This window comes from Anguilla anguilla, unplaced genomic scaffold, assembly GCF_013347855.1.
Source record: "Anguilla anguilla isolate fAngAng1 unplaced genomic scaffold, fAngAng1.pri scaffold_227_arrow_ctg1, whole genome shotgun sequence".
Lineage (NCBI taxonomy): Eukaryota > Metazoa > Chordata > Actinopteri > Anguilliformes > Anguillidae > Anguilla > Anguilla anguilla.
Window position 1 is genome coordinate 2,237 of NW_023312686.1, and position 8,990 is coordinate 11,226.

The 8,990-nt window shown below is 40.9% G+C and overlaps 1 protein-coding gene across 1 annotated transcript; it reads right to left on the reverse strand.

The window, feature by feature from the left end:
* Positions 1–707: 707 nt before the first annotated feature.
* On the reverse strand, positions 708–8,783 carry LOC118219437 (potassium voltage-gated channel subfamily KQT member 2-like; the record flags this gene model as incomplete). The annotated part of the gene is given in 8 exon segments (XM_035402574.1): positions 708–783; positions 786–801; positions 2,537–2,632; positions 3,277–3,387; positions 3,845–3,970; positions 7,362–7,537; positions 8,080–8,206; positions 8,673–8,783. Coding segments are annotated over 8 exon segments (839 nt in total), but the record flags the coding sequence as incomplete, so codon positions are not given.
* Between the last annotated feature and the right edge of the window lie 207 nt (positions 8,784–8,990).

Genomic DNA, 8,990 nt, shown 5'->3' on the forward strand with positions numbered 1-8,990 from the left:
ACCTACAGTACTGCCCGCTGAAATGTCAAAGTAGCAAGAGCTTGAGCATCTATCAGACATTATTGGTTAAAAAAAACAGAGACTTATCTACCAGGCATCAATAATGTAAAATCAATCATAAGTCCTACACCCATTTTATCTCTTGTACAACGCTTTTAAAATTTTCAATGAAGATTTCAAAAAAACAGCCGTGTTTTTCGGCACCCATTGTGTAAACGGTAACATGAAGCAGTGCGAATGTTGTTTAGGGTAAACAACTTTCCCCTTGAAACCGCAACATCAGCAACAGAACTGGAGAGAAGTAGAAGTATAAGCACATCTCCATTTTGTGAGTAATCAGCACAATGTAATCCAGCACTGTTTGTAAACAGATAATCTAATATGGCCGAATGGAGACACAGAGACCATGTTACTGTCAATTAGCAAACATGTAATGATGACAAAAAGTTCAAAGCAAACTGAACTGCAGAGCCTTGGCCTGTTCAATCAAAAGAGAATTCATAAAACTCCAAACTGGATCATTCCCAGGTTGAAGACAACTTTGCCTCTCCAGTTGAAGTACTGTAATGTTGTTAAAGAAAGAAAGTGGCTTTTAAAAAGCTTGGAATGAGTCACTTAAATCACAAGTATTTCATACAGACAGCGCTGTGAGCATGGAGGGCTGGATTTCAGGTCGATGTTGAATGAAAGTAGACCCAGTAAAATACCTGTACATAGGGACAGACACTGTCCGCTCATAATAATCCCACGTGGACTGCAGGTCTGTCCGTGTCAGGTTAGTGCATAAAACCTCCATGCGGCCTGGATTTGGAAAACAAGTTAAGGAAAGAAGATTAAACGCAGTGTACAGCCATTCTGCATAATGCCTCCCAGTACACTGCACACTCTCAATGTGGGGCTCAATCCAAGTTTTCACAATTAAACAAAAAATCATCATCAATCATGCTATACCTGTGTGGTACATGTACTGCGCATTTGCACGTATGGAACAGACAACGGAGAAACGTTTATTTACGGTTTGCCATTCGCCTATTACTCAGCACAGTCGTTGTCAACAAAATAGATTTCTCTGTCTAATCCTATTCAAAAACCAAGGCTCTGTGCTTGTTGAAGGTCAGCTTTAAGTCTTGCCCTTTCTGAATCCAAATCCACCACCTACAATTACTCACACACAAATGCACAGAGCAACTGTTGGCCTTCAAGTTGAAATAATGCTGCGTTTGTACTTTATATTGTGTCAATTTGTACAAGAGCTACAGTATTATAGTGCAAAATGGATTTTGTACATATCCCTTTTTCCGTTTTACTGTTATTCATAGTGCTGAACATTGTTCTCTGTCTGTCTTGCAGATACAGAACTGGTGTGGTACTTCTTGGATTCAAGGCCTGATTCAGAATGTGTATAGTATGTCTAAATAGTATGTGAACGTTTTTAGTATGTCCAAAACCATAGTATGCATCAAATAACGGTAGCTAAATAAATGCCAGATTAAATCTGTCGCTAACGTTAGCATCTTCGTTAAATGGCAGGTCCGTGGCCGTCATCAACGCACAAAGTGCTGAAAGGTTGTGGCGCGTTTCGGTGATGATGTAGTATGTCCAAAAAGCCATCATAACTTTTGCTCACATATTAAGAAACGCTGAATAACAGTATACATATATAGTACACATTATGCCATTTTAGACGCAGCCAATATTATTTACTTAGTAGACAGCCCTATTCAAAATGTCTAACAGAGTTTATATATTTCCTTTAACTTACTATGCATTTGCACAACAGGGCAGTTTACTGAAGCAATTTAGGTTAATTCCCTTGGGTACAGGTACAACAGCAGAGCTCCAGTGGATGTGCCTGCAGCTGCAAGATCATATAACAACTGCACTATTGGCTGACCCCCCCACCCCCCACACGCTGTTTTTTGTTCCAGCCACAACTACAACTTTTGACTTGTAACAAGTTGCAAATTGTTCTTAATTAGATACTTCTAATGTCTGCTGTGGGATGATCTAGCCTTTAAAGGCCACATTGTGTCAGAAATAGCTACAATTCTCATCAATAGATTTCCTGTGTTCACATTCTAGGACTTTCAATCGATCAGACCATGTAATTTCTCGTTTTATGTGCTTCAAAGCCAAATGATTCATTTAGATAAAAAAACATTTTTTTAATTATTGCCCGATAGATTAAATCAATGTGGACATCAGGTCAGTGAATCTAAACTATCTGTGGAAAATTAAGAATCTGAATTGCAACCAAAGCAAATGAAAATAACACAAAGCCTTAACACAGTTAAGGAAAAAAAAAAAACATAAGAAATTAAAGATGAATTTTCAATAATCTTATCAGGTTACTTTATCAATAACAAAAGGCAGCACATGCTCGAGCACAACACTATACAGTATGGACACCCTGATATATTCCATCTAATGTACCGACTTATATTTGCATGGGGTCGGGTTTAGCTGCACTAGACACCTCAGATGTGATGAGCAGTGCTCGGGAACATGGACAAAATCTATCAGCGCACCACTGTACCTGGATCAGTCCTGCGGCAGGGTTCCTCCGCTTCTCAAAATGCTTTTGCCTGTGTTGCTCCTGGACCTTCAGGGCAAACCCTGATCCCAAGATACCCTTTGACAGCCAGGGAAAGCAGACTGTCAGACCTTGATTTTTTTGAACCAATCAAAAGACTGCACCCTACAGCAAAGCACAATGACTGCTTAAAACATCGATGGCATGCGATTACACAAACTGTGCAATTCACACAAACAGCATTTTGTACATATAATTAATTTACACAGCTGGATATTTCGCTGGAGCAGGTTAAGGAACTTACTCAAAGACACAAAGGCAGTACCCTGGGAGCCAAAGCCACAACCTTTATGTTACAAGCCCAGCTCTCTAATCATTATATTACACTGTACATTTATGCCCTAAATAAGTGTCTCTCTCCTGCATCTGTAAATTCAAGCACTGGCTTATTCGTTGCTTTCAGGCTAGCTTCCATATATCTTTTAAACCTGGACAAAACAATTCCTCTTCAACAGCACACACACATTACGTTTACATATTAATTTTGTCATATTATTACATATTTTCATACGATCAATTTATACAGCAGGATATTTTACTGAAGCAATTCAGGGTTTTACAAACGAAGAATCTTATCTGGGAATCAACTCCACAACATTTAAGTTACAATCTTATTCCCCTAACCATTATGCCATACCGCCACCTTATACCTCAGTAGGGCACATAACTCGAGGGAAGCTTACCGCTGGAAGTGCAAAGAAAGACACACCAATCAGAGTAAAGGTCGCGGCAAGGAGTCGTCCATTCCAGGTGATTGGGTACTTATCGCCATAGCCTATGGTAGTCAGAGTTATCTGATGGAGGGGGAAGAAAGCTGATATTGGACACAGAGACCCTCAATAATCAATGTGCGAACCCTTCCATCAATGCTGAACGGACAGGGATAAATCCTGGCTCAACTATTTATCTCTATATTTTCTCTGGGAAGTTAAAGGGTAATTGGTCTAGCGCACAGGCAAGGTATAACAAATCTAGTCATGAGAAAGTAAGTGAAGACGGGTTTCCAGAAAATGCTACATTATTTACAAAAGAATTGAGAATTTTGAGAGAAGCCCTTCCCCAAAGTTCTGTTCTAGGTTAAGTAACCTAAGAGCATTTATTGATGACTTAAATCAGTAGGGAACACTAAATATCTTCCAGAGACATACTGGAAATCTAATATTGAAGTTCAACCACTGAATTAATGAACTACCCTGTTAACAAGTATTATATATTACTGAGTCCCCGTAAAGGTTCAAAACCAAGACTCACAAGTCCCCACCACAGTGCGTCCGCATAGGTTTCAAACTGGGTGTTGTCCTCTTTTTCAGCCAAATACACCAGGAAAGATGCCAGGATGAGGCACAGGAATCCGATGTACCAGGCAGTGATCAGCTCCTGTGAGGACGACAAAAATGTGTTATAATCGTTTACCACAGAGAAAAACACCTCAACAAACCCTCGTTCCAGAGCCCAAGCATCATGACTCCCACAGCTACAGGAAGGCCAGTTATGAATCAGGACAAAAACAGCTGAGCAACCATGTATTTGTTTCAGTGTAAACAGCATAACAAGTCCTTGTAATGGAAACTCGCTCTATAAGCAAAAATATAGTGAGTAAAACTTTGTTTTAGTATACACTACTGTTTGTCTTCATCTAATGCATCGAATGCACCCTTGTACATCATTTTTAAAAATCACGTCACTGTATCAAACTTTGAGGGTAATGCATAGCGATCCATTACCCACAAGCCCCCTGGCCTTTCACAGATGAGTCGCTGGCCTGAGAACGTAGCGCAGAAGGGCATTCACAGTACCTGGCTGGAATCCCGCCCAGTTTTTCCCCTGCACAAATTTAGCAACGCAGACTTACGGTACTCAAGTTTGCTTTGAGCTCTGTGTCAATATAACTCTGGAGATTAGTACTGACGGGCTGTCTGGGACTGCAGAGTTTGCAAGAACAGCAAGGCATATGAAGGCTGGGATTCTATATAATGATTGTTCTAGACAGCTGGCAGAATAAAACGTAGAAAGTTGAAGTTTGTGGTATAGCTAATTCGGTTAATGCTGTAGTGCATGGGTGAACCTCACAGCCACACAAATCTGGACCGTGCCAGTGCCAGCAGGATCCAGTAACCCTAGAGGGTGATGCGCAACTGGCAATTACATCGCTCTGGGTATGGGAAGGTTCAGGCAGTTAGGGACTCACCCGAATTGCTGTCTAGCAAGCCCCGCTATTTGATTGGGCGCATGTGGAGTGCATGCTAAAGCTGTATATGGAAGTGAGCTGTAGTCTGGGATATGAGAAGAAGCTGTTGGTGACACCACATGTTTTGGAGGAGAACCATGGATGTCTACATTCTTCAAAAACACGTGCACGCTCACACACACACACATACACAAACACACGGACAGTGAGCTCCATGATATTGGGGACAAACCATTTCTGTCTCACAGATAGAATCACTTGTTGACAAGTTTTGGTATTATTAGAAGCAACAAGGCATACCTATTTATTTTTTGCTGTCGTCAGGAGTGTGCTTTTATGAGTCACCATCTTATCTTTTTGGCTTCCTCCACTGACAGTATAAAGAGGTTTTAAATAATTAATTTCTATATATTTGACAAGCTCTATGTCTACAGTAAGTTTCCTATGGGAGGACATCGGCATATGCTGAATTGCTGATGGCAGGTGAGGGGCAGTCCAGCACTATATATTAATAGTGCATTTTCATCCACTGTTATTTAAGACTCTTCTGGTATTGGTATGGGTCGTTTCTTTAAGACATTATGGGTCAACTGCAGCATGCCTTCAAGTTGGAGTCTAACACAAAATCTTCTCAAGACTTTATGTATTTCCCGGATATAGAACAAGATCAAGACCAAACTGCCCTAGTCCCGATTGCAGCGTGCCCTCTCTCACGCCCTCATGAAAACAAATAATAAATACTTTGTATATGGTGTATTGTCTAGGTCTCCAAATCTCTGTCACTGGTGCAGTTCAGAACCGTTCTTCCATTAAACTGGTATTTCAAAACTATACAGCTTGATGCTCAACCAATAAATACTGAAATTTAGATTTCACCCGATAATTTAATAGCTGGCTGTGCATTACACACATTTACACTGCACTACTGCTCCCATCATTTTACTTTTTAAGGAAACATCGTAATTTAAGAGACTGAAACAGTGATGAAATCACCGATAGACATAATTCAATTTATTGCTGCTCAAAAGCTCTTAGGCCTATTCATTACTCTGTTGATTGACGAAGAATGACTTGCAAGTGTTTTCAGATTGCAAATAATTTCCTTAATCAGCATGTCAGCATTGCAGTGCTCAATAAAACTTCAGATATGAAATTAATTTTATGTTTTGTCACAAAAACAAAATGCCAAGTAATGTAGGGGTACAGCTCTTGTGTTAGGGCCAAGTGGTATTAACTTGGTACCTGATGCCAGTAATCATAACTGAATAATTATATTCAGTCAGAAGTCACCTATTAACTATAGCAATTAAGCATGGACAGAGGCTGTCTTTGGACCAAAAATAATAATTTCCATCTGTATATGCTTTTCTAATGCCACTAGAGAAGCAAGCAATTCTGCTAATCACATTTATGTTAGTGATTTGAGTTATCACTCAAAATTCACTTCAGCAAAAGCTACTACTAAAACGTAGGTCACACTTCAATCCATTTTTAGAAACTCTCCGAACTGACTCATCAGTGTGGCCAATGAGAGGAAATTAACTGTGACCACTTCACCCACTGTATCAGGTTGAGCTGTTCAATTAACTAGAATATCTAATTATAATCTCTGCTCTCTGATACCTCACTAATTATTCTTAAGGCTGTTAACTGAGAATGAAATACTCTTTTCCAAGACTCCAATGCAGGGGCAATGACCAAACAAACATAATATCCATCCATCCATCCATCCATCCATCCATTTTATATACTGCCTACCTGGTCAGGGTCAGGTCAGGGCAGGGTGGGGGTGGGGGTGGGGTGGGGGCTAGATCCTATCTCAACAGACATTGGGTGAAAGGCAAAAAATAGATCCAGGACAGATCACCAATCCATCACAGAGCCCACACACCATTTACTCCCACATAAGGACCCAAAGGACAATTTAGACTTAACTGAGTGTTAAGTGAACTGAGTCTAAAGAGGTGAAATAAAAGTTATTGTTAAAGATAACTTGTTTATTCTGTAATACTAAACATCGGTATCTCAAAATGCCCAGAGGCAAGGATGTCAGACTCCAGCCCTGGGTTGCTGCAGCATCTGCTGGTTCTTGGTATGTCTCAACATCTAATTAACTGTAATCACTGTTTGGCAAAACAGCAAAAACACTTAAACTGAGCATTAACTGAAAGGAAACCAGAGAAACCCACACACTCCAGCTCCCCAGGACTTCCGTTTGACAGCTCTGCTTCTTAGGCTTATTTCAAGCTGAATTTGAAATCATTTTGCGAACCTAAAGATCTTGCCTGAAGGTGCAAATGCCATCTTGCAAAATCAGCAAACAGCACCAATCATTTTGACCCAGCAGCAGAAACATAGGTCCAATAACTGCAGTCCATGCTTTCCTCCAACAAAGGATAGGCCTATTTACGTCATGTCACTTCCAGTATTTTTCTCCTCGCAGGGTCCTAAAATGAGTTGAGGATGAGGAGCAGAGTTGAATTCATTGGGCAATGATGTCGCTGTCCCAACAAAGCCACACCCAATCTACCACACCCGTTCCTTTAAGAAGCCCTCATGCTTCAGCGGTTCTGTGCTCACCTTGCTGTGCGCGTAGACCACTGATCCCAGGAGTTTCCAAGTGCCGCCTCGCCTGTCCATCCGGATCATCCGCAGGATCTGCAGGAAGCGCAAACTGCGGATGGCGGAGGTGGCGAAGACGTTCCCCTGGGTACCGGCCGCCAGCACCGAGATGGATGCTATCAACACCATGATGTCTGGAAAATAACAAGCCCATTTTAGACACTTCATTTTGGAAAGAACTGAGCTGAATTTAAGATAGCATATTACAGACAGAACATTACAATAAATTATGGCAATAATAATAATAATATAATAATTTTTTGAAGTTTAATGATAGCATCATGATTAAAAAGTAACTAACAATGCAAGACAAACCACTGAGAAAAAATTTTCTATGCAGCAAATATGTTATCCAATTATATTAACATTATTTCATATACAGTCACTGCCAGGCACCTAACTTACTGAACATTGATATGAAATATTGATAAGATCTAGCTTGAAATGAGGTCAGGAGCTGGTCTTTGAAGGCCTTTAAAATCTGCTGAAATGCAATACACCTGCAAGCCATTGCTACTCATAACATTAGAACAGAACGGAACATTCTGTTTCATCTTTCGCACAACCGCCTTCGGGCAGGAGAGAGAGAGCAAGACTGTGTGAGAAGGAGAGCCTCAGCATTGACCCCTCCCCCAAGGTGACCGGTGCGCACGTCCAGGGGCGGGTCCTGTCTCACCGATTACGCAGAAGGGTTTGCGGGCAAACTTCAGCCGCCCCCTCCACCCTCGGTAGCGGCAGCAGCACCCGGCCGCCCAGATCCTCACGATGTACTCCACGCCGAACACCACGATGGTCACGATTTCCTGAGCACAGCACACACACACACACACCTCACAGTCATCTCACCGACATTTTTACAGACCGTCCTACCTGTGTGGGAGTGCGTCTGAAGGAAACGAGAAACCTGGGAATGTTTGCATGATCTACTTGTGCAAACATAAGGGCTTAGAGTTGGGACATAAGGTTGGATATGGAGCTGAAATCTGGTGTTTTCTGCTATCTATGGATGGCAATACAAACGCTCAGAGCATGATAGCTGCAATGATTGCAATGCCCTGTGTAATTAGATAACACTCCTACAAGTTGACCTCCTACAACCAATGATGCAGTGCAATGATGATATTTTTCATCTGCCATGTTAACAAGATGCAATGCTAATCCTACTATTAGAGACATAAGCAAATCATAAAGATAGCAAGGAAAGAAACACATGTAGCAAACAACATAGGTGCACAGTTTGAAAGGAAAAGGAAATCACTGTAGACATACCAGTATATACAAGGCATCCTCTGAACTCTTCTCATACTCTCTTATGGTGGAAAATACAGAGAGGACAAGACAGGAGAAGACCAGCAGGAATCTGAAAATAGAGGAAAAAAACAGCAATTGAAATCAATTCAGTGAAATAACATGAGGCTTTCTCCCTCACAGAAAGTCAGCTTTAACACCTAAATGGTTGCCAATTGACATAAAAAAAGAAATACAGTAACACATTCAGAAAACTCCCTAAAACATATGTTTATTGCATTCTCTACAGTCAAGTTGTTTTACAGAATTGAATGGTGGACAAAAATGCTTTTGGTATTT